This window comes from Dysidea avara, chromosome 7 (assembly GCF_963678975.1).
Source record: "Dysidea avara chromosome 7, odDysAvar1.4, whole genome shotgun sequence".
In the NCBI taxonomy this organism is placed as follows: domain Eukaryota; kingdom Metazoa; phylum Porifera; class Demospongiae; order Dictyoceratida; family Dysideidae; genus Dysidea; species Dysidea avara.
In genome coordinates this window covers 32,295,723-32,322,328 of record NC_089278.1, presented here as the reverse complement: position 1 = coordinate 32,322,328, position 26,606 = coordinate 32,295,723, and the positions used below count along the sequence as shown (strand labels likewise).

Genomic DNA, 26,606 nt, shown 5'->3' with positions numbered 1-26,606 from the left:
TAATGGATATATCCACTGTCAACAACTATGATCAAAAAATATTAAGTTTCATCATCGACGTGTCACACACTTGACTTCACGGAGGTGGTATGGTTTTGTCGATAATGCACACTGCACAGTATGTAATCAGCAATTGCAAAGAGTTGATTGTTAGTTCTTGGTATCTGTGATGAAGGTACGTACACAGAGCATTTGAATTTGGTCATTGTATGCTCACTGTGTAACGGGATTTAGAAGTGTCATGTACTGACTCAAAGAACTGGTCACTCATGAGTCATAGTGTACAACTTTGCGGCTTAGGAATTGGTGACAGAATCAACTAAGTGCATTGATATTACACTAAATGGTGTAATACACTAATACAATAGACTAAAAAGTACAGTGTTTTGGACAAAGATTTATATTTTAACAATTCCATGTTATTACAAACATTATAGTGATAAATCACTTACCATACATAGTACATACAATACCAAGTACATACAAGTACTTGTTTACTGATATATTAGAATTTCATAAATATAAAACTGTCAGCTTGGCTGAAAGGTAATACCAGCTATCCAGTTTCTGTTGTTTGTTTAGAGTCCAAGATTGATGTACACAACTGACGATATTTGTCTTTTATATTGACTTGGGTACGGCTGGGATGAAAGGGATATGCATTTAGTATATGACGCCATCTCTTTCCCAGCTTTTGTACACCTTCGATGATATACTGCTCTTCAATCGGAGTAAATATGACACGAGAACGGCTAGCCTTAAAAGCCTGTCATTAAAACACAACACTTAATGCATGATACAAAGTATGCTATTGTGATACAACAATTTGGAGAAATTTCACCAAATAAAAAGTCATGGCAATCAAATTTGTAAGGGAGAACCTGCAACATACACACTGCCAAATCTGTCCTACTTACCAAATTCTATTAACAGGAAAATTACTCTAACAATAGAGAAATTTATTGAATCTCTAGGCATGATATTTACAGTATAAGCACACACAACAATGCACAGTGGAGACAGAAAGACTAGACACACACTACCTTAGCTTGCACTAGTTGGGTGGGTCTAGTATCATGTATTACTGGAGTATGGTATTCAAACACTTTTAAGGCATTAGAGTTAGTCGTATCCTGTAACACCTGCACATGTGGCTTATGACTGGGGTATATACCTTCACAGTCATTTGAAATATTTACTGCAATAGATTCAGTTGGCTTAACAGGGGATAGCATATCTGATGATAATACAGGCTCATCATTTGTGCTTTGAATTTCGTTACGATCTTTAGGTAACACATCAGTGGAGTGATCATGAGTTGATACATTTTCCCCCTCAGTGATTGCCTTATCTACCTGCTCACATTCAGAGTGTAACTGCGTCTCATACAGTGTATTAACCAGTCCCCTGTGGTATGCACACGTGTGCTCATCACTTTTTAAGTACATAGAATAATTTCTGCTGGTGAGGATTATCCCAAAAGGACGTGGCTTACAACCAAGACAGTACAAGGTCTGGTTCAAGAGCTTCTTAGGTCCATGATGAAGACAAGGAGTAGCGTAACGAATGTTCTTTGAACTAACTGGCTTGAGAACACGAGAGTGTGACTTGATAACATCTTCACTGGTTTCTGCAGAAGTTGTAATAGGTTTAAGCTGTTTAGAATTCCTTGGCAGATTCTTTGTTCCTTGTTTGCCATCCCCAGACTGATCTTTGCAAACAAGTGGGCTGTCAATACCATAATGCAACAAGGAATCATCAGTAACTGCTTCCCATTTGTCAACTGACTTGGATTCATCATGAGCATTATCCACTACCTCTGACTTCTTTGAATTTAAAGGGATTTCCTGTTCTTCTTTGGTTGCAACAATATCTTGTCGTACCCATTCTTTCTTCTTAACTTCTTTAGTAACCGTCGAATTATTGTGTACTTGCTTGCTTGCATCATCTTTTTGTTGTGTAAAAGTTTCAGAATTTGGTTCATTGCATGCTGTAACTTTTGAAGATGGTGGTTGGGTATACTGATGGACAAATCTATCAAGTTCACTTTGCAGTGAATCAGGCAAATGACACTTAACCCCATCAGGTATACCATCGGTGAAGAGCAACTTTAGAAGTGGTACAAGGGAAGTAAAATTAGTAGTACTAGTAGTAGTTTGCTGACAGAGTTCTGTTTCTCTGGGTGATAAAATATCAGCTTCAGGAACTTCTGTGTTGATTCCATCCAACCACTGCTCCACCTGGTCTTTCCTGTCTTCAGCACTAACATGTTCACCAGTAAAACAGGTATTGTTAGCCTGATCATCCTGTTGTACTGGAGAGTATCTCCTGCTGATCTCATTAGAACTATTCAGTATTGCATCTAACCGTTCTATATCATCCCCTATTGGATCAACTGTGGAACAATTACATGAGATCACAATAAAATAACACACATACTCAGTATAGGCAGTGTCCACTACTCTACTGCATATAAGGGTCAAAGCTCAAGTGAAAACACTATAACTTTTATTGCTTCTATTGTACACACATAACACTCCACAATACTTAGCTAAGAACAATGAGGTATAGGCTGGCCACTTATAATACCAGTCAAAACACTGTGAAGAATTTTCATTAGCACATAGCAAATGTATTGGATTTGACCAAATTGTTTTAAGCACCTGGTTAAACTTTAAACATTAATTTATAGACAGCTACAGTACAGGCATATAGCCTTTTGACTGCGAGTATCATATAACAGTTGTTCTGTGTGCCAGCATAGCTTTAAAAATCAACAATATTGATAAACAATGCTGTTGTATCCTGTAAACAGAGTATTTAAGAAATTGTGTGATGCATCAAAGCTGCCTAGCTATATACATTACTAACATCAGATATCTAAATGAGGTAGCAAACAGTTAGATAATCATAAGTTACTAAGGAGAATTGATAGTATTATTTACCACAGCACAACTCTATCAGGCTTCTGTTTTCTGAACGACTATTCCATAACTATTCATCCTATTGTGTGTGCTAATTGGAGGCCATACAATTACGCCAGGTGGTTATGCATTTACTAGTTGATGTCATTGCTATCCTTGTTTTAAATAAAATCAAGTGTTTTCAAAATTATATTTGTAACTGTGGCACAAATAAAAGCCAGCCAAAAAAACATCCCTTATGTCTGCATGCCAGTCATTGCTATCATGCAGATATTGCACAATGTATATGCATACATCACCACCCTAAACCCATCCATGTAACTAGCACAGGGATTTCTGTATTAGCTGGAACAAATATCCACTAATTCATTGAAACGCACTACACAATCACATGTGTCTAGTATTTATGATAAACAAATCAGACAGTGTTTATTGTATGATGATGACGCCCTAAACAATGATGGAACAAAGTTAATGACATTGGAAAATGTTATAATAAGGATATTAACTATGTAGGGGCTGTATATGGTACCAGCAAGTTTGATAGAAATGGCATGTGATTAATTGCCCATAAACAGTATAACAAGGGAACAAACAAGCTATATATGTAATATATACAGGATACTGAGTGGGCACTTGGACACCATCAAACCTACTTGTGCTACCGTATGTTGAATCACAGATAATATACCCTTGGAGGTATATATTATCTGTATCCTCGGAGGTATATATTATCTATGTCTATGGTTAAATCAATATCAGCTACATTGAAAGGTCTTGCAAACTGCATTATAAAATCTCAGTAAAAAGTGGTAGCTAGGAGATTTACATACAAGGGGCTTGCTTTATATGTAACACATTTGCAAATAACCATTAATACTGAAGATTATACATTAAATTACCATCATCATTTTTCTCTTTTAAGCAAGAGTGGAGTACGTATGTCACTGCTCTACACAACTCATCGTTCTGTAATAACAAAACGTACAAAACAATGATTACAAATTTTTATGCAATCTTATTAAAGAATACATGAAATTTTATGGAAGCTGTTGGCTTGCACAGCCTCCTAACAAGCACACATACAAGGATACACTTTAAAGTGAGGGGCTTATACCTAAACAAGCATAATCCAATATATGTAGTTAGGTGTTTGATGAATGATATGAAATTATGATTACAATTATGGAAACATCAATATTATCAAATAAACGACTACTACAGAAAACAGCCAATGATAATTTCACACATAACAAGCCAATGAAATCAATCATGTACTGAGAAACTCCCCTCCTCCCTTATGTTAGCGGCTTCTGTACGCCATGTGTGTAGCATGCTATTCTAAGGAGGGTATAATTAAGACTGCTGTCGGCATAGATACCAGGCAAATTTGTTTACGTACACATGAGAAAGGATACCTTTGAAGATGCCATGAGCTGTACAAGTAGACTAAAACCGTTATTATCAGCTAGTTGCTGCTGTAGTTGTACTAAAATAAACAAAACTTGTGTACTTACTTAGCAGCATAACACACCTGTGTATTTAATGGTAAATATGTAGCGCTAAAATTAAACACTATATACAAACACTGCATCAATGGTAGTCATGGAATTAAACTAATTACTAAATAGAAGCCTACAAAATATGCCATCCATCCCTAACACACCTACTAACAAATAACCTGCAAGTTTATAATAATCACCCGAGAGTTTATTAAACCATGCAATTAATCGTATAGTACCTCCTTAATTACGACTGGCATTGACAGCAGCAGGCCTACACAGTCTCCTGGTGCACATGTGATTAAAAACTATTGTACAGCATTTGTGGTTTGTTAAACTAGCTATTTATCTCTAGTGTGTTATTGTAAGCTAACTACATGGGAATTAGCAAAATTAGTAATAGTACTTTACAAAACTAATACGCACACAAATATGCTTGATTGGACCATGTTAGTGAGTTGTGTTGCTGTAAACTAGTTTGTATTCAGACAACATGAAGTGTTTATATCAAGCTCAGCCTAAACACAAGGTGATAAAAAATATTTTACCAAACAAGATAAACTAGCTTCACAATTCTTATATTGTGTCCAATATCTTATAACTGATCAAAATGTTGATGCAAAAACTGAAACCTCTTTTTATTTGCCTGTCTACATGTCACTAAAGATTATTCATTGAGTCATTGTAACAGAAGATGTTTACAAATTCAACAGAAATACAATTACCATTCCCATCAGTCAGTACTGCTAGACACATTACTATACACAACTTCTGGTTGTTGTCCAGTGGATCATTTCTCAACAGTTCCAGTAATACCGGGATAACATCTAGCTGATTGGCAACCTTCTGGTTAGCACCTATACCAACATACAATATATTCATGAATAGCTCAGAGCAGGCAGTACATTATGTAAAATGCTTGAATTCTAAGGATTCAAACCTCTATGAAAAAGACAATAATTTTTAATGACACAGGAAATCTACTTCATATAGCAAAATATTTATTTATAGAGAAGTTAATTGTACAAGAAAGGTAAAGAGGAATGAACACAACTAGCTGTGATACTCTATTGCAACTTTTCTAACAATCTTACATTTATCCTACCATTGTCATTGGTAAATACAGTTTGATGTACACTGTTTGTTAGCAAAAAGACCATGACTTCACACAAACCATTATAACAATTATATAGTCCATTATAAACCATTAGAAATCACATCACTGTGCTACACCCTTAGTGGCATATTGGTGTGATGGATGTATCAAATTATTTTTCACACACACAAATGCATGCTAGTGTCAATAACATAAATATTTGTTAGATTCTAAGAAACACAGACCCAAACATTAGGTTACCTACAAATACAGTCAATGCTGTTTTTCTATGTTCTCCTATTCCACAGCTCCATAGACCGACAGTATGGGGGCATATGGGAACTGAAATGAGTTATTTCAACTATTTGGTCTGCCGAGACATCTGGTTATACCCTTTCAAATAATTTACTTGTTATCTGACTTCCCATCCCAGACCAATAGACCAACAACACAAAACATAACAAAGTTATAATGAAATACTATATCGGTATAATTATCTGATGAATCTGTAGGAACATGAAATGCTAAGCCACCCAGATCACCATGATGTAAGTATTCTGTATGACAACCAAAATTACATTAGACCGTCCAGTTGTCCAACCCTACTATTATCACCTTCCACTTAGTCAACCAAATAACAACACATATCCTCACAAATGCATAGCACTTTAACTAAATGGACTTACAAGTAACGATAATTGAGTTAAACTGACTTATAATAACCATTGTACAAATTAGCATAGATGCTCTTTTTATAGTCTTGTTTACAAAGGTGCTATAGACATGACCAATCATGGATAAAGATTAAGTTAACTGTGGTAAAGTTGTACACTAAATAAATTGCAACTATCAAATAGAATAAAACATTTGAGTTGTTGTATCAATACTAGTAGAGTTAGCATCCTTATAGCTAAATATGTACAAAAAGGATGTGATCACTTTCTCAGGATGTAGCCATTGTGTGCATGCAGCTGATAAACTGTAGCCATAGATTCATCTAGGAATTAACATGTATTGCCCACGTACTGTTAAATTATTATACACATCAGTAATAAAATATTCAGAGACATTGTCGATGTTACAATGAGAAACAAAGTGGTAAACAGCCACAGTGCTATATGTAAAATTACATGACATAGTGCAGCTTATTCATCATGACAGAAATTGCATACAAATTTTGATTGAAATCTACTCTGGTATAAGATTAAATATTGGGAACAAAAATGTTATCCATAAGTTTAGCAATTAGTATGTTAGGTAAAGAAACATGACACACACACACACGTCCTATTATTACTGTGTATATTATAATTGTCATGACACAAATGATAGATTGTCGCCTCAATACAAGTTATGTTGTAAAACATGTATTGTGACCCTAAGAGATCCATCCCTCCCTACCTCAAAAACTTTAATTATTTGGTTCAGTTCTCTCTCACCAATACTATACTCAAAACACAGTGAGAAATAGATCACTTACGTGGCACAGTACACAACTTATTTAATCTGTTCTAGCTATAGTTACTAGCTGTTTAACAGCTGTATTCAGACACCAATGATAAAAAAATCATTCAATATACAAAATGGCAATGTAGGTGGAGATGAAAAATTATATTTATGTGGCTCAATTTAAATTTGAAAGTTTGAGTAGGAAATGTATGGTTAACAGCAAGTAAGTATTTACTGTGTTCACTATATACGTACTTGCAGTATTATCGTGGAAGATTAATAACCACCAAGATATATCAACAGAAAATTCTGCCATCACAAGCATACAAGCAGCCTAGTTGTGTCACAGTAAAGCAAACAATCAACTTGGATACAAAAATTACATGCATTCCAAGACTGCAGATTTTAAAGTCACAATACACAAACAAGTCATAGAACGATCAAGCAACAAAAGAATTAAACCATATTATGGGTACGGTGATATCATGTTATTTCTTTCCATGAAAACAAACAAACAAATGTTATGATTTTATCTCTACTATTATTAATTAACTCTTGGTATGAAAACGAATCATTTGTTTGAAATTTTCTTACTATCCAGGTGGAACACACAACTTTATCATAAACCAAATAAAAACACATCAAAATGTGTACAGAGCAAGATTCGAACACTATATGCAAATTGATGCTTACTCTGAAAACAGTCCACATCCATACTATGTCATGTACATCACCATACACACACATCAGTATTGGAGCCAGACAGATAAGTATTGACAAATAACACCTACTATATGTAGTGGGTGTGCTCATTGTTTAAGTAGGCAGTTAACACATATTGCCCTATTCCTAGAGACCTAGCCCAGTTTCATGTTAAGAACAGCTGATAAAAACAATAGATGACCACATCACGTTGGCTTCTTATAAGTGTTTTAGCAAGACCTATAGATAAAAGTGGGCTAGGTGAAAAGCCTATAAAATTGTATTAACACAGGCTGTCAAACAATGCAGTCATTGTTTTACCGATCTTTATAAGGATGTGTACTACACGATAACAACCTGAAGAGTTTCGCTGAGTTAGTTTCCATTGAAATGTTATTTCTGTGAAACAGAATTAAAGAACTGCATAACCGGTTACTGAGCAGATCATAACTGATAGTTATCCAGTTAACTGAATTGAATGACAGTTTCTGCAAATTTACTGCTGCACCCAGCATGTGCACCTATAACATTTGCAGTACCGTTTCTCAGATTGTCCTTATAGTGGCCAAACTAATAGGCACCAACTGAAGTGATTATGCTGGTAGCAGAATCCTACTACAAGCATGATATCAGTGTTAAAGCGTGAGAAGAGTATCATCCAAAATGTAAAGTTTGAATGAATATCTTTAACTGGTAATGCAAAAAAACAGAAAAAAAAGAAAGTGATAACTGGCTGGTTACTTGGTTTACAATTTCACAGCTTTACAGAATTAATTAAACAGTCTCAATGCCACTACTGACCTGCGCTCATTTATATGAACCAGTTTTGATCAGGGTATAGTCCACATGCACACACACACACACACGCACATACAAAAGATGCACGGTAATGATAAATTCAAGAAATAATCAAATCAAATTCTTGTAATTCTAACTGTACAATACATATCATTATGATGTGGATGACCTGGCTAACGAAAAGAAGCCAACTGAACAATAAAATGGTTACAGTGTTTTTACAAGCTTCTACAGTATGTCATTTTAATACAGTCAATAAGGTAGCATGACTAGACAATCGTGATTAAAATAAATTGACCATAAACCTACTAAGTCTCAACTTTCAAGTAGTGTCTATGCCTAGTTACCAGTAGTACACTAGTACCAGTAGTACACTAGTACCAGTAGTACACTAGTTACCAGTAGTACACTAGTACCAGTAGTACACTAGTTACCAGTAGTACACTAGTACCAGTAGTACACTAGTACCAGTAGTACACTAGTTACCAGTAGTACACTAGTACCAGTAGTACACTAGTACCAGTAGTACACTAACAAATGACACTTAGTTGCTACTATTATTGTATTGACCATATACTGGCTCCATACTACTATAGTGAATATAATTTCCAATAACTTCATATCATCTGGCAGTGAGCATACACAAATCTGTGCTATACAATTCAATATAAGAAACTATGCTTGTGTTAAAATTAGTTTGTGACATTTTAGATGATTTACGTGTAAGGTTATTGACAAATACTAGCTGAATGCACAACAATAGCAAAGATTCTACATGATGACAAGATTCTACATATTAGCAGTGAAACAGAAATTAACTTACATGAGGATATTCATGCATGATTCTATTTGTATATGGGGCTTCCCACTTCCTATTTGAGTGACAAAGTTCACTGAACCTATACAGTTAGTTCACTGAACCTATACAGCTTTCTTATACTGCTCTGAGTAGGTATATAGTTCAGACAGTAAAACAAGAGGAATTGAGACTACAGCTAGCTAGCCAACTTGATCACAGCTACTCCATTACCAAATCAGTCCTCCTTGCATGCTTAACCTTCTTGTTGATTTTGTATAACACATTTTACACATGTTAATGTACAACTCTTATTATTCTAGTAAGGTGATAATTTCATTACAAGATGATAGATGATGCATGCAGTTGTTTATATTTTGCAATTTTAATTAACCGCAGCTAATCAAATTTCTTCATAGATCATGCACAAACAGTCTTTCACCCATACTAATCTAATTGTCCCAAGAATACACAAATTCTATGCACCATTGAAACATGTCGACACTAACCCACAATTGTTATGTTAATAACAACAGAATGCATAAATGATAAAAATCTAGTTATGTAGTCTGCTGGAACTAAGTATTCTCAATTGAGTAAGTTGATCAGTCGGGCTATTTCTATTTGCAGTTTATACAGAAACCTCATTGAATTGTGTACCTGCGTCTAGTGATAACTGTGGTCCAGGGACCTAACCCAGAACTGAATTAGCACAGGAAGTGTAAGGATGTATACTTTACCATGAATAATGTATAATTGCTACACACTACACTACAGTAATATGAAAAAGTACCTGATGTGTTTATATATTTAATTCAAAATTTGCACATTTATTTGTCCACCATAAAGCACAGAGTGATATATGTTAGGAGGAATGATTATGATTGGTGGTGAAGAGGAGTTTTGACTGCGACCTTACACATACAGAGCAAGATTGTACAACGATACTAAACAAATGCAGTGTGTTAGATCATGTATGGATGCAGAATATCTCCTAGGATTTACGTTCAGTGATAGATTGTGGTCAGAGTGCCATTCTATACTCAAGTAATTATAAACAAGTCTGTAACATATAGTCATAGATTTGCTGTATCAGCAATTATAAGGGATACGGCATCCCATGGTTCAAACTACTACATGCATGTTAGATAAACATCTCTGGTACTGTTGTGTGCTGGGATATACCATGACACAATACAGTCATGGCATAGATTTAGGGATGACACAATTACAACTTTATTGTGAAATCACAGCCTGTTCCCTTACTTTTTATAGCATGGAATACATGTATTAATTATAGGTCAGCCTAGCTTGAGCATAAAACAGGTGGATTTAAATACATTTATCAATATCAACTGATACCACCTTATTTATCACATAATTCAAATCCATGAATACCAAAATTAATAGCAGAAACACTTACCATTATCAGTTGCACAAGTGGTCAATAGCCTAACCAAGTGTACTGCTTGTTCAAGATCACTAGCACTACAGGATAGTTCCTTGAGTAACATCAACATGGCTCTTAGACCACCAACTAGACGGATCCTCTCCTTATTCACATCTGTGTATGAAAATAACAGGTAAACAAACACACAATATGCTACATTCATATTTATAATGGGAAATGACATATATCACAAGCTGGACTACAACCGATATCACTCACAGTGGCCAGAAGAGCAGTAATTCAACAAGGACACTGCCGGCCTCACCATCTCATGCTGGACAGGTGGACGTAATAGACTGACAGCTCCAGCAAATAACTGGGAACACCTTGTTTGGTTGATCTCTGCAGGTATGCATGTGGCTATATGTATGCTATCAAAACTTGTACAGACAATACACACATACACAAAACACCAATGGAGCGGTTGAGTGCATATTCTACCGCTACATATGCTGCTATGACATCATACCATTCTGAGGGTTATTACAAGCACTTCCTAGAGTATTACACACACTGATCCACAGCTCTAGACCATCTGGTGCTGTTACTCTAGCAGTGACACTGTTACCAGCTGATGCTCCATCAGTGCCCAGCAATGGAGTGATGTACATCCTGTGGGGATTAGCGTATCTATACATGTGTGTGTGTGTGTGTGTGTGTGTGTGTGATGTGTGTGCGTGCGTGATGTGTGTGCGTGCGTGCAGTAAGCCACAGATTTGTAACTACAAAACTCTAATAGAACACACAGCAATAATGTACACAACAGGGGCTTCCCTAAAGAGCGGCGCAGCAGCACCACTCTACTTTACTCAAAATTCCTTTGATGTGGAAAAAAGAATTAGCAAATTGACTTTGATGTTGGTAGCAAATTGACAGTTTTACCACTCTACTTTATTTTGCTGGGGAAGGCTCTGCACAAGGTATTGACAGTTTCACCAATCAATGTCAAATGATTGTAATCTATATATAGTAGAGCCAATGTATGTTCTATTAGTTCTATTAGAGTAAGATAAATTTACTAAACGAACATCAAATAATGCAAAGTGTTTTAGAAATAGTGTTACAGTGCACGAGACCTATCTGAAATGGCTTCTGCAATCACTTTATATGAGGTCCATTGTACAGAGTATTTTGCAACAACTTTTAAAGAAGCATGAAGTGCTGGAGGTGTGTATCTATTCTGAAACACAACTAAGGTCTACTTCTCATATATTTCCACCCCACATTTTGACACATAGTTGGATTTGAAAAACACATAAATGTGTGTCCACTCACTTGAACATTTTGATCAATCTCAACAACACCTTTGAGTCACGACAAAGATTTTGGCCAGTCCCTGTGTGTATACGTAGTAACACATGTCTACCCACATACACAAACTGTGGTATTATATTTCCAGGCCCGTAGCCAGGGGGGTTCTGAAGCGCGCTCTTGGAAAAAAGGTCCACAATTTCAGTAAAAAGGTCCACAATTTTAGTAAAAAGGTCCATAATTTAACCAAAAAGGTCCACAATTTTATTATACAGGAGCAAAAGTCCATTACCTACAGTTTACTAGATACCACTAATAAGAACCTAAATTAAGTGCTTCGAGTAACTCATTCAGTGCTTGTATTAAAAGCAATGCAAGATCGAGATACTCTAATAGAGCAGTCAACCACTCTAATAGAACAATCACTCTAATAGAACAGTCACAATTACATTTTCTTTAAAAGCTACTTAATTTACATGTATGCATGTGGAGATGGTATAATTACAGTCAGCAGAGATATTTTCCAGATATCATCCATACAGCTGGTCTTCAGCTTGCCTAAAAATTGTTCTTTTTATTGACCGAAATGTCACTAAATTCAACCTTTTAGTATCTATTTTCAAAAAATTTCCTGGGGTAAGGGGGGGGGACATGCCCCCAGACTCCCCTAGTTTCAGCATGCTTTGCATGCTGGGTGCGCACACCATAATATAATCTGAATCATGTCATACAAAAAGGTCCACTTTTCTTCTAAAAGAAACTACCCAGCTAAAAGTCTGGCTACGGCCCTGATTTCCATATGTAAACATGTAATAAAACCCAGTTTATAGTATGCAGTGCACCAATATAAATATTAGCAACAGTAATGTATTGGTAATATCGGATATCAGTAAAACAAGTTGGAAAATACTTCATGTAAGTTATATGCCTCAACATGTTGCCTGCAGTAACATGGTTAAAACATGAGCCTTACCTTTTATCAAATGAATCGATGTGCAATATTTTTCTTCACACACTAAAACAAACCTTTTGTCACCTTTCCCACTGTCATTAAAACTGCCCCCTGATAGATGTGTACCAATATAGATATTCTGAAAAATATGATTGTAAAAAGCCTGACTATACTGCTAGTCATTTCCTTGCTGTTATTACACTGGTACCTCGGGTATATCAAAAAACCCTTGGGGGACCACCTAATGCTGAAAAAAGTTTAATAACCTGAAGCTGAGTACAAACAAATATGTATTGTTATTCTTTTATAGCATGCCGACTACTCTAATAGAGCAGTCATTAAACTTGTGTTTGGATAACTACAGGTTCCACTGTAAATTGAAATTCAAACTACCAAGAAACAGTCACATGCAAGCAGGTGCTATAGTATGTTCACGTTGAGCTGAATCCTCAAAAACATAACTCATGGATGCAATTACACACGATCTTGAAATTTTGCTCATTTGTAGTACTGCTTGACCCGCTAAAAATATTTCAAAATATTGTTGTTCAAATGTTTGACATAGTATTTACAGCCAATCAAAATTTTCACAATACATTTCCTATGAGGAAGCCATATAAGTACAATGTCCATTACAGTCCTTTCCCGAACTTGTAATGGAGCAAAACTGTACGTGTCTGTTGTTGACACCTTTGCTGCTACCAATAATTATCTGGTTGGTTGAAATGTTAACTCTGTTGAGAAAAAATCCACTTCTAATTTTTAGCTGTTTTTTTTTTAGGATTCAGCTCAACGTGAACATACTATAAGTGTATATTACTGTTATCAACTCATATAAATACAATACGCATAGCACAAACATTAGCATTAGTGTTTACAAATATGTGCACATAGGCAAACAAACAAACAAACAAACAAACACACACACACACACACACCATTATTATGTACAAGACTGTTGACGAGATAAACAGCAGTGGCCTTCACACCATTAGATGCTGCTTCACACTGCAATAACTGATGTAAGAAATCAAACATTTCCTTATTGCACAGCTTCATCTGAGCCCCAACTGCATAATTTTAAAGAGGTAAAACAAATAAATCACACATATACACTACAGTATAGAAACTAGTCACACAGACTTGCTACATAAATACATTTGGATAACTGGACCACATTAACCAAACAGCATATAGTTGAAGCTACAATGAAGTTAGGGGTAAGGATGGACCTTGGAAGATTAATTGCTCGTTATTATTATTGCCACTTGATTGCTGGGATATGTGGTGACCATGGTAAATATCCATAAATATATTCAGTATAATGGAATCACAGATGAATGTGATGGCGCTTTATGCATCCTCTGCAACACCTATATTTGTTTGTATATAACATTGAATCCTCCTCATTTTCCCGTAAAGGTCATCCCTTTGCAATTTTGTAAATTGCAGTTCCAGTAACATCACTGCATCATACAAGAACACACATCCCGCACACTACACACACTTACCATTGCTCTCAATGGCAATACTGATACAGTATAGTGCAGCTTGTCTCACATTATCCACCACACCATCAGCTCTCACCAACTCCACCACCAAGTCTAATCCTCCATCATCACAGAAGTGTTCATTAATATTAGCTATACAGGCAGTAGTAAACATTGTCTAATGGTTTGTACTATGCAACATGCAAAAACTGCATAACAGTTAGTAAGGTATCACCTTTACATAGCACCTGTTACCGTAAGATTTAGTGGTATTAATAAAGTAGCATTCTTAATCTCTGTGTGTCTTCTGTTGTCCTATTCTAAATTGCTCAATAACTTGTTATTTCAACAAATGAGGCATTAGCACAATTAGGTTTTTCATTTAACATTTAAGTTTGACCTTATAAGTGTTTTGACTCTTTTATTGCAGCAACACACTGACCAAAGCTTCCAACTCTTTACACAGGACTCTGACACACAGAAGCCCAACAGAACCATTCTCTACTATACAAATCTACCTACTCATTATACTTGTCACATCACCCATCAGCAGCTACCAGTTTGGATTGCCAATGTACTTGCACAGAACACATTTGACTCACTATGTTCACTACACATGGTTGCAATGGTTTGGAGAGCTTGTTTTTGTTGTTCCACATCGTCATTGCGATACTTCAAACTGTCCAGCAGCAATTGCAGGTCTTCTTGTAGTTCTACTAAAGCAGTAACATACAAACATACGGAACATTCTGGGTCTTTGTACTTTACCAGACATTGGGTCTGTGTGCTTCGCTGACGCTTGGCTTTTCTCTCACTCCGTTAATCCCTGCATCTCAGGTGTCCATCCAGCCGAAAGCCCCATTGGAAACAAGCGCGTAACGCGCCTATTGTAGGAATGGCGCGCGTTTATCAAGATCACGAGACATCCACACTCACAAAGTTCTTATCCAAAAACTCCCCTGAGTTCTAAACTTTGTGAAATGTTGTTATACTATATCACACAACATCTGCACACGCTATTTGATACGGTACGAACGCAGGCATCATCCAGGTCATCATTACTTTGCATTTTGTTCCAAGTCTCACGTGAGTTTGGCGCTATTATTTTGGTGCTTTAGTTTTTTAGACTTTTAAGGAGCCAAATAGTAACGGTTGCAGACCTAACCCCTATCGTTTATTTACTTTTACTGCATTAGACTAAGTCACCTACGGTATCTAGTCTAGGAGACAATATTCGCTAATGGCTACTACGAAGAACGGTACAGCGGCGGCCAAAAGTGATTCAGAATTAGACAAGTTATACAAGAACTATGATATCTTGGTGAACGCGAAAGATAAAATAACTGAGGTATACTAGTGTACACGCACGTGCATAAATATAGTGGGTGCTCATTAATTAGAGAATTATGTATGTTTCCGACATAAACCAAATATAAGATTATTGTATTGTTCCCTGTAGCATAAGGATGTGTATGAAGCAATATTGGCAGCCACTAAAGGTAGTACAGGTGCTAAACGGCTGGCTGCCACTTTTGTATCAAAATTTGGTCCAAAATTTCCGTCAATGAATGATGCTTCTCTGGATGCCATGTTTGATCTACTAGAAGATGAGGACAGCCAGGTATTGTAATTGTGAGCAATCTTGCTGATGGGATCTTTGTTATGGTACTCGTGTTTTGTCTGTGTTTGTAAATGTTGACATCGCTGTTGTAGTTTATTAGCTGCTCACTCATAGGTGAGGAGGACCGTGGTCAAGGTGATACCAGACATGTGTGTAGATTCTCCACAACTGAGCACTAAAATTGCTGATGTGTTGGGTCAATTGTTGTTAGCTGGTTAGTGTAGTGTATGCGTGCATAGTTAGTGTACTGTGTGTTGTTCAGAATGATATTCTTGAAAATTGCTTATAGCTGCTATTGTGTGTGTGTGTGCGTGCGTGTGTGTATGCGTGCATGTAATTGTTAATTTGGAGAGCATTTAACAGTGGTTTGTTTTTATATGCAGTAACTTATTCACTGTGCACTTATGTATATGTACACAGAGGATCCTACAGAACTATTATTAGTGAAGAACAGTTTAATATTGGTGATCAAGAAATACCCGAAGGAGGCGATGGCAGGATTATTCAGTCAGGTGATGGGTGAAGATGACATGACCAGGGAGAAGTGTATTGAGTTTGTCTGTAACTCCATCATGAAACACAAGAATGAATTGTTCGCTAAGAACTTTGAAACAGAGCAGTTCTTCATTGAACAGATTAAACAGGTTTGAAAATGAATCATGCATGATACACATGTCAGCTAGTATTAATGTAACCCAAAATGCTTCCAATAAGTTGCTACGAAATTTAATAATGTGAAATTTTCTGCTGACTGACTAACTTACTCATAATTACTAATGCAAATGTAACTTGATAATGTATGGGTTGGATTTTTCACTACTAGACATATTGCTTCAGCCTGACAGGTGTCTTTTGGTATACAGCAGTATGTACAATGTACACGTCATGGACATACTCTATCTTTGTCCTACTTGTACTTCCTGTTTCTTTTTACTGACAACACAAGGTGTCTATTCACAGTAGTATATTATGACTTCCCTGTGGCTGTGTGACTAGCTGTCACAGCGGTCGTCTGTGTTTTTTGTAATCTGTAGTGACTGGATTGAATGCAGAGGCGTTTCTTGTGCTGTTACACATTGTAATGGACTGAACATACCTGAAAATGTAGCGTAATGGCCACTTCTCAGTAATTGATGGTTGTTGAATGCATCATGCATACCAAATTAATTTTATGGCGTGTCTAGTGCCATCTTTTCTTTTGATGTGGCATAATTATGTTATGAAAAAGTAAACAAGCAAACACAAGGAAACAATAGGCTTGTGCTTATAGTGATAATATAGACACTGAAAATTGTACACACTTTACATTATTTTGGTAACTGGATATCAGGCCGCTGTTCATGTCGATGATGTTGTGCTGGTCTAATGTAGCCACTTGTAGTGCATTACTGCTCTTAAGACTCTTAATATACTTTCTATCTATTGTAGCACATTAGCTTTATATACTTTACCATATATAATGGAACCTTTAATATGAACACCTTGGAAGTGACATGATGATCTAGGCCAACATTAACAATTAAGGACGTTATCCACATAGATGATGTCTAGATTAACATGTAGTTATTTGTTAAGTGTCCATGCAACTTCAATGTATTGTACAAGGTTATACATGCTACCTCATTTGCAGGTGTTACAAGATGTCACTGCTGAAGAGTTTCAACTGTTTGTAGATGTGTTACTACAGTTACGTACTATGGCAACCAGGAAGGGTGCTCAAGACTTGGTGGATATTGTTGCCAACCAGGCTGACCTGTCTAGTGACTTTCAGGTGAGTAGTCACCTTGTATACTAGATGGATTTTAAGCAGCCTCATGGGCGAGCCTTAGTGTGAGGGTTTCCATGTTCGTTTCATAAACTTTTGGGAACAGTCAGAGTGGTCAGACATATGGTTGAATCAGGATGAGGCTTACTAAGGCTTTCCAATTATTTCACCAAATCTGAAGTGACATGTGAATCTCTTGTGCACATGCTGGGGTAGAGTTAGTGATATTGAGCTATTAGTGATTCCACAATGTGTTTCCAATGGTAACTTAGTATGTGTATAGCTATTACATGTTACAGTGATCAGTGATGAGTTAATACCGCTGCTTGGTTTGAAGTGACCTTGTCACAGTGTAATCATATCTCGTCCTTATCCTGAGATCACTGCATTAGTGTACATTTTACATGTACTGTAGCGTTGTACCCGTATGTGTGTGCGTGCATTGTGTACGTGTGTATTTGCAGTACTTGTGCACATGTGTTACACTATGTGTACACTCATGCCAGTTAAACATTACAATGCTCTTATCCTATTAGGACACTGATGCTGACTACATGTATCGGTTGGTCACTTGTTATCGACTAGCAGTCAAGATCAGTTTAGTGAGTTACCAGTTGTCTGTCTATTGTACAGTAAATTTGTGTGTACAACCAAATCATTATACTTTTAAGTAAGAATTAAATTTCATTAATTCATGAGCAGCTAATCTTTGTTAATCACTTGCTGGGAAATAGGTCTATATTATAGCAACCCGTAAGAATTGTTTTCACAGCAGAGAAAAAAATTCTATGCAATAGACTCTTTCCAAAAATACGTCACTGCTTAGCAACACCTTTCCGACATTTTGATTGGGGCCACTGTCAATAATCACGATTGTGCTACATAGAAATACAGTGGTGAAAACAGCTCGAGCAGAGTAGTATTGTTAAAGGACAGGCCATATTTTGAGGTTGCAAATTAGTGTTCTGGTTAGAGGCAGGTGGTTATCAGGGCTGAACAAGGTGCGAAACATCTACAACACTAATTTTCTTGTCTGCAGCTGTTACAGTTACTATCACCAATACAGTACTAATGAATACCCAGACTAAAATGCTATTATAATAGCTTCTTGTATGGGCAGGCAAGGAAATTAGTATTGTTGATGTTGCACACCCTGATAACCACCTGCCTCTAACCAGAACACTAATTTGCAACCTCAAAGACTTCTATGGCCTGTCCTTTAACAATACTACTCTGCTCGAGCTGTTTTCACCACTGTATTTCTATGTAGCGCAATTGTGATTATTGACAGTGGCCCCAATTAAAATGTTGGAAAGGTGTTGCTAAGCAGTGACGTATTTTTGGAAAGAGTCCGTTGGTCATTGTGTCCACTGTGATCCCAGTTGTGTTGAGCTTGAAAGAATATTATTCAGTACCAACTCTTGTCTCTTGTAAAAACATATAGATTATGAATCATAAAATAAGTTACTTGCTGTTCACCACAGGAGAGGGGAGCATCGTTGGATCCATTTATTAGTTTTGTATGTCACAAAGTGTTCCCCATTCTACCAGTAATGGAGGCCAAGGATTCTATTGATAATATCCTGCAGTTGTTTGCCCAGTCCTTCCTCTGTAATGTCACTGTAGAACTGGCTAAGAGTATTATTGAATTGTTGTTTGATATGTTATTGGTGAGTTACACTATATGTATCCTGTAGGGAGATCTGTAGTGTATAATAGTTGCTGTAAGTTCAAGTACACTGAATAGCCACTGATAGTACGAAAACTTATTGATGCGGTAATGACGCAGGAGGGAATAGCAAGCAAATAATTACTTATGTGGCTTTACCAAAAATGTTTGCCCACATACTGTGAATGTTCCTGGAGTTACTGGTGCACTTGTGTTACAAGTGAGCTTCAGTTTGTAGCTGGCAATCTACAAACTGTACAAACACTTTAAAACTTTAATTTGCAGTGTTGTTGTATCAACACCAAACAGTACTACCATTTGTGACTCACTGAGTGAAAACCCGACTTGTTTGCATTTTCTTAATTTTATGAGTCTAGAGGGAAAAACCAATGGGCTGTTAAAGTTTCAGCTTTATCTGGTGTTTTTGGAGTTATACTAGAAAAGCAAAGCAATTGATTTGTAAAGTGCCATATGGGAAAAAGTTACAGGTGCTTGTTTAATTGATTGTAAGTCTTAAGTGCAGTGGGCTACGGAGTTTGGACTTATGTCATTTTATTCACCATGAACTGAGGCATTCATCAAGGTATAGTTTTTGGCCTAAATTCACCCAAGGCTGTTCAAACTTAGAAACGGAAGTTACGTTTTTACCGCAACGTAAACTTACACACATAACTTGTGTTTGCTTCATGGTACAAAAACGAAACAAAGATATTCTTACTCTACATGAAGAGGTGAATCAATTGGTACATTAGATATTTTAATTTGAGTATTCCTTCATTGTTTACTGAAGCAATTAAAAACACGCAAATTGTTTATGTAGCACTTGTTTACCCAATGTATTCAATGGCATTTATCTAAAAAACAGAATTATGCAAACAAGTTGGGTTTTTGTTTAGCGGGTCACATTTAATCACTACAAGTATGTGTCACGTAGTTCACAAGAAAAGCATATGTGTGTGTGTGACTTTAATACTGGCCTGAGGAAAACAAATTTCCTTGTACACTCAGCCTGTGTGATAAATGTACAAGGAGCTATAACAAAGTAGATTATGTGCAGAATTTTTCCAACCATGTACAGCTCTGGGTTTAGCACTATCTTCTATCTATCTATCTATATCTTCTTCTATATATATATATATATATTATATATATATATATATCTTCTTCTATTATTATTATTATATTATATATATATAAAGCTGAAAATGTCTGTCTGTCTGTCTGTCTGACGGTCACGCTGCTTACTCACCAGACTTGGCGCGAATCGACATAGTCTGTGCTGATAATGAAGCGCTCATCATCCGCCTACTCTAAGATTGTTATCACGAGTTCACGCGTGCTTCCGTTCGGTCTCTACAGCGCGTAGAAGGCCAAGGTGTAGAGAAAACTTGAGCAACATTCCTTTGAAAACCACAGCACATACTGTTCAGGTGGTAGAACGCCTGACTAGCGTGCAAGAGGTCGTTGGTTCAAATCCACGTGTTGACAGATTTTTTTCTTTCTACTTAGTACCTTTTTGTGAACACCTTTTTAAAACACGGCTTTTAGCTCATCATATCTTGGCATGCAAAGCACGTATCGAGGCGGGACTTCAGCGAAATTAAACGCCCATCATCTGGCAACTCGAGTGTTGTTGTAGCAAATCAATAAGTGCTTTTGTTCGCTCTTTATAGGGCGATGAAGGCACTGGTGTAGGGAAGGATCACTGAAAAGTTGAGTTACATGCCTGTCAAAACCACTGATAAACAACTGTGGCTATTTGTGCACCTCCCTTAACCCCAAGTTATTATAACCAGCCAGGGTTCAATCCCCGCCTAGGTCATAACTTTTTTTTTCACTTTTGGGACCTTTTTGATGCACCTTTTTGCTCTATCTGTTCCATGCAAGTCTTCATCTACAAACTCTTATGATCAATTTTTCAGCACTGGCACTGAATTACCTCACATAATAGGGACTCTTATAGCACTTTTGGGACAGGGCAGACTAATTGCCAACATATTTGTCCATCTGTGTGTTGGTCCAGTGTGTTGTATTAGAGTAGGTAAAAGCTTCTTTCACCAGTATCCAGAATATCTACATCTTTGTTTTAAGCACATAGGTGTGCACTGACATGAAAAACTGTTTGTTCAGACTTACCTCAATACTGCTGTAGTAATAGGCAGCTTGCATGATTGAACAAATACTACTGTGCATCTGAAAAATGATAATACTGGAACCATGCAGATCCATAGTTTACACCGAGGAACTGCATCTGACCTGGCACAACTGTTTCACTATCCTGCTTACATGCTTTCACTCTAAAGATTCATACATTACCTTATTGGTCAATTACACTGCAGGTGTTTCAAAACTGGGTTTTTGTATGGCAAGAGGTATATGTGTCACTGCAACATCAGAACTGAAAGTGCATAGGACAAGTTCTGAACTTTTGCTTGCCATGCAGTAACTATAACTGCAAATTGTGTTGACTTTAAATTATGCTCAAGTTCATTTCTCTTTGTGACAGTCAGTAAGGTAAACATCAAAATGTAGAAACTGAAACTGTACCGTGTGTACACAACCTGTATGTAATGTAGGGTATACTGTATACAATTGCCTTAGCTCACATGCAGTTTAACTAATTAACTAGCCTTGCATGCATGCTTCACTATAAATTATTAGGTACTGCATAAGGATCATGTACTTTAAAGCACTATCGACATACATGCTACACAGCAAATATAGGACACTAATATTTATGCTTGGTTCCCAATATATTAATTATTGTTGCATTAGTTCTCATGTAAAGCAGCAAAGGTTTCGTTTGTTCTATACAGCACGTTGAAGTCACTGGTAGGGAAGATGCACTGAATAATTAAACTACATTCCTGTCAAAACCACAAACAATAAACTTTAGTGTTTTGCATCATTAATGACATAAGAAAACCTCATGCTCTTTAAAAAATGTGACATCACCATGTACCCTACATAGCTACATTAGCAGTGCTGGTGTTTAATGCTTAGTCCCTCTTCATGGCATTAAAATGTTTAATGTGGAGATGGTCCTGCACATAGGGCAGGTACCAATGCTAGTGTTGAATACAACTATTATGTATAGTAAGCAAATTTTTAAAAATATCTAGCTAGGGAAGTTGCTTTCTAAATCACGCCAACTATCTAATTCAGCTATCTAGTCAGTATAATTGAAATCCGCCTGACCTCTTTGATAGAGGTGTGCGATATATCGAAAACTTATCGATATGATTATCATGATACTTATATCGTTATCATCTAATTCTATATTGAAAAGATATTTTATTGATTAATTAGATATTAATTGATATATCGTTACAGTATTTTGGGATTACACAATTGTGCTAGAAATGAAGTTCAGTTCTGTGCAATTTAGCCATTTTAAAAGTTTATCTACTAGTTTCGTAGGCCTACTTGTTAGTAGTGCTATGTAATGGTTTTAGGGATTCTATTGTATTTAAAGCATATTTATAAATATCGTCCACCCACAATTTAATTATTGAAATTGAATCGATATTGTGATATTTTATTGATTATTGATATTGTATCAAAATCAAAATCCTGATATTGCACACCCCTACTCTTCGAGTATTGTTGAATGTTGGGATGAGAAACTAATAATTAAGTTTACGTGGCTGATTTTGTAAAATGTGACCATCTCAGCAAAAACCTGACTTGTTCGCACAGTTTTTTATTTTCTCAGCATTATCTGCAGTGTCCAAGGAATGGATCACCAAAGTTTCAGCCTCTGTGGTGATTAGTTTTGGAATTACAGCGCTAGACAGTAGGAAGAGCAAGATAATCAATTTGTACAGCAACTATACTGAAAATAAACTACAGACGCTTACATTCGCAGCCATAACTTCCGTTTATTAGTCTACAATGTTGCAATTTGGCTTAAAACGTTCACCATGGATTAGCAAATCAGCCGAGGTAGAATATTAGCCCTGTAGTCACTTATGCATATATGGGTATGAAGGTGGTTTAGTTGAAGAAATGATGATGATCTTGCTTATGTTTATCCTATCGTAAACAAACACATGTGACATGCATACTGTTGGGACTACAGAAACGAAACTAAAAATTTTGAACTCTCCATGAGCAGGTGAATAAGATGGTGTATAGTTTTAATCAGTTTGGGTCTTCCTCCTCTTAGTACTGGCCCAATAAAAGCTTGCATATTTTTCGTGGCATGTGTAATTTTTTAAATTTCGATTTTCTCAATACACATGCTTGTGCGATGGATTTTTGTTGAGACTGTCACAAATGATGTTTCGAATTTTAAAGCTCACAAATATGTAGATACCTTTCCCAGTAATCTTTTAAGATTTCACATGTGGTGATGTAGCTGCAGTCTTTGTTCATGCCCTATCCTTCTCTGTGTCAGTAGTGTGTTGGAAAATTGTTATAACATTCTCACAGAGCCACACAGAACTAATCAGGTTGGGATGGCAATGCTACGAAACCTTATTGAAGTAAACTATAATAACTTTGTGCATTTAGCTTACTGATTTCAGTTACAATAAATATGTTACCCAAACACCAGTCAATTATGAAATACTGCAATATATGCCATTGATAGCCCTCCTGGCAAGGTTAATTATTATCATCCTAAAATACTACCAGTACAGTGTATTGTCCAATACTACCAGTTAAAACTACTGCATGCTACCATATACACCACAGTGACCACACCTTGTAACTCTGTTGTATACATTTAATCTCCTCCACTACAGCACTATACACCAGAGCCTCCTTCAGTTGATGTAGATGATTCAGAGGCTCCAACCCTTCAGTTCACTTACGTTGAGTGTCTACTATTCAGTTTCCACAAGACAGTACAACTAGTAAGTGTTACAGTGCTTGTAGATATGTTATTGTATATACATGATGTAGTGTCCAGAGTTTCTGTCTGGAGAGGATGCCACTGAAAGACTCAAAGACTTCCGTAAACGGTGTGTTCTGTGCATAGCTTTTTCTTATGCATGGCACTCTAAATATGAATGTGAATGGACACATTAATTCTATTGTGATGGGGGGTGGGTGCTAGGGCTTTAACAGTTGCTGAAATAATCTCGATAGAAAGTGTCCAGTTTACCTCCAACGTCATAATACAATAAAGCATGGATTATTAATATAGTGTCTTACATGAGAGTTAATAGTAGCAATTGTTGTATCTGTCAGCATGACTAGATTATCCTGTGTATCCTGTACAGGTTACAGTACTTTGCTCATGGTTGTCAGTTATCACACAGCAGACTGGAAGTGACACTGAAGCAGAAAACAAATGAGGACATTCAAAATGTGAGTGGTAACTCAAACTTATCTCAGTAACAGGAGAGGTTGGTTGCGTGTAATGACCATGACGTGTGAATACTGATTATGCAACCAAGTATTTTTCCAGGTCTTAACAGCTAGGAAAGCAGCGCATTGTACTGAGAATGCTTTTAATGGCCCTGGGATGTACTGGTATCATACATACATTAGAGGTTTCACAAAAAAAAATTTTGTTGTAAAATTTGGTGGAATTTTCCTACTGACTGCCTTCAGACAAGCATAACTTGATAATACTAAGGATTTTTTTTCACTATTTTACATTGCTTCAGCCCAACAGGTACCTTTTGGTATACTGCAGTACGTACAATGTATGCTTTGTGTACTTACCTATATCCTTTTTTGTATCCCATTTATCTTTGCTGACAGTGCAAGTCAATTCGCAGAAATGCCATGTGATGGCTTCCCTATGTTTGTAATGGAAATTGTCCGAGTTTTCCGTTGTGACTAGATTAGTTGCAGAGGTCCTTGTCATAGTGTTGTTCATTTGTAATACTGTTTACCAGGCTGAACATAGCTGAAAATGAAGCATAGTGGCCCTTTCACTGTTTCAGTAATTGATAGTTTGGGTGTGCATTCAGACAAAAACAATATGCCTGGTGTCATTCTTCTAGTGCGACATGCATGAGTTCACATAGTGTTACAAACAAGTGTGTGCAAGGAAATAATTAGGAATTTTAAGTTTGATGAAATAATAAGTAGTAAAATAACATACTAGTGGATATTATTCCTACTCAGTCATTACCAAAAAAAGTGAACTGAAGTAGGGATATGTGAGGGAAGTCACAAGTCAATTCTTACATGTTATGTTTGTAGTCTTGAAATAAAATTTCTACCTATGCAGATTCGCAAAGTAGCACATGCGACCACTGGAAATATTAACAGCTTGATTAAGGTATGTGTTGTGTGTAGATTAACCCTCAGGGCTACTCGTGTTCTGTGAATGTGTAGGATTTCTTTCACAATCCACCATCATACAAAACAAAAGTTAAACTTTCATTCTTAAAAGAGGTATGTATTAGAATTGTGTTTTGGTCTTGTGTTATGTAAATTCATTACAGCAACCAAAAGTTATGGCAGCAAGGTATGGGTGTAGTGTGTGTATAGTCATATTGGTAGATGTGTTGGAACGACTCCTAACTCTTACCATCTTCCCCTTTAGCAAGAGACCAGTACCAACAAATGACACAACTACTTCACCAGCTCCAAAGAGAAAAGTCTCTCCTATCAGATTCAGCTCTGCAACAAATACCTCAAAGAAAACACCAGGTGCGACAGCAGGAAAGCGTCAACCATGGTCTGTCTATGAGCCACCAAAAGGCAGTTACAGTAACAAGCTAGACACCAGTAGCTTATCAGAGAGTAACTGGAGAGGTGGTTGGGGTGGAGGAAGACGCAATAGACGAGGTCGTGGTCGAGGCACTTGGAGAACTGGTGGAAAGTGGACATAACTTCAGTTATAATAGCAGTAGATAATATATTGTATGCATGTTGTTGTTATGTTGTTACATGTGGTAATGTACACTTCTACCCTTTATCTCGTAGTGGGTAACATTAATGGTAGTGTAGTGATTACGTGCTGTTAAAATCATATTAAAATAATGTATGCAAATGTATTGCCTACTACAACTCTTTAAACATACTTCTTGGTATTATAACACAGAATATCTTTGGACAAGTTTAAATATACTCTAATAGAACATACAGTACAACCGTACCATGTTGCTGTGAGGATGGACAAGCTCATTCAAAGTAAACAGTGGTCTTAGTAAGTATATTAATGTCTGAGAATGAA

The 26,606-nt window shown here is 36.6% G+C and overlaps 2 protein-coding genes across 8 annotated transcripts; one reads left to right on the top strand and one right to left on the bottom strand.

Annotated features, from left to right (window-relative positions):
* Positions 1–397: 397 nt before the first annotated feature.
* Positions 398–15,664, bottom strand: LOC136260213 (telomere repeats-binding bouquet formation protein 1-like). Of its 7 annotated transcripts, none has more exons than XM_066053855.1 (14): positions 15,347–15,664; positions 15,179–15,294; positions 15,013–15,126; positions 14,432–14,563; positions 13,859–13,990; positions 11,993–12,053; positions 11,187–11,329; positions 10,937–11,059; positions 10,691–10,831; positions 5,152–5,283; positions 4,343–4,413; positions 3,827–3,893; positions 1,041–2,395; positions 398–766 (listed from the first exon to the last, which is right to left on the bottom strand). In XM_066053855.1, the coding sequence occupies exons 2-14, from the start codon at positions 15,183–15,185 to the stop codon at positions 557–559; spliced, it is 2,688 nt and encodes an 895-aa protein (XP_065909927.1). In that variant the 5' UTR covers positions 15,186–15,294; positions 15,347–15,664; the 3' UTR covers positions 398–556. The 7 variants fall into 7 exon arrangements, with proteins under 7 accessions (XP_065909927.1, XP_065909932.1, XP_065909929.1 ...); XM_066053860.1 differs by having other exon boundaries at positions 15,013–15,123; XM_066053857.1 differs by having other exon boundaries at positions 15,179–15,381; positions 15,426–15,664.
* On the top strand, positions 15,472–26,423 carry LOC136260214 (apoptosis inhibitor 5-like). The gene is made up of 14 exons (XM_066053863.1): positions 15,472–15,758; positions 15,870–16,031; positions 16,146–16,245; positions 16,452–16,675; positions 17,662–17,802; positions 18,333–18,398; positions 19,281–19,466; positions 24,214–24,324; positions 24,374–24,432; positions 24,694–24,781; positions 25,656–25,706; positions 25,763–25,822; positions 25,873–25,895; positions 25,974–26,423. The coding sequence occupies exons 1-14, from the start codon at positions 15,651–15,653 to the stop codon at positions 26,260–26,262; spliced, it is 1,668 nt and encodes a 555-aa protein (XP_065909935.1). The 5' UTR covers positions 15,472–15,650; the 3' UTR covers positions 26,263–26,423.
* Positions 26,424–26,606: the final 183 nt, after the last annotated feature.